General features: G+C 27.9%; 1 protein-coding gene across 1 annotated transcript; it reads right to left on the bottom strand.

Annotated features, from left to right (window-relative positions):
- Positions 1–578, bottom strand: PRSY57_0029000 (erythrocyte membrane protein 1, EMP1; the record flags this gene model as incomplete). The annotated part of the gene is made up of 1 exon (XM_020114341.1): positions 1–578. A coding segment is annotated over one exon (578 nt), but the record flags the coding sequence as incomplete, so codon positions are not given.

A 578-nucleotide genomic window follows, 5' to 3' on the forward strand; every position in this document is an offset into this window, starting at 1 on the left:
ATAGATATATCATCCACAGATGGGTTTTCATCATCATTCACATCATAATATATATCATCTTCCATAGTATCCATAGTAGGTGTGTCGACGTTACTATCCATATTACTAAATTGATGTATAGGTTTAGGATTATCCATATCTATTTCGATCGAAACATTTGTATTCAATGTTTTGTTACCATTACTAGTGTAAATATCACCCCCATCATTATCTTTATTCCATTCTTCTTTCAATTTATCTAACAATTCTTCCTTATTATCTTTTTCCCACTTCTCACACATATCTCTATGTCTATCTAACCATTTGTTGAACAAATATAATTGGTTCATTACAGGATCACTATTTGTTAATTTAGCTACACTATTGTTTGATGTATTTTTAGGATGATTTGTTCCAAATAATTCATTTTCTTTTCTTTTTAGCACTTCATCATATATATCAATAGGTTGATTACCACTATTTAATGAATCATTAATTAGGTCAGTACCACTGTATACATCATTTTTACTACTAATTGGAATATCATTATTAGTATTAGTACTCATATTAATATCATAATTGTTTTCTTCCCCAGTATA

This window comes from Plasmodium reichenowi, assembly GCF_001601855.1.
Source record: "Plasmodium reichenowi strain SY57 chromosome Unknown, whole genome shotgun sequence".
Classification (NCBI taxonomy): domain Eukaryota; phylum Apicomplexa; class Aconoidasida; order Haemosporida; family Plasmodiidae; genus Plasmodium; species Plasmodium reichenowi.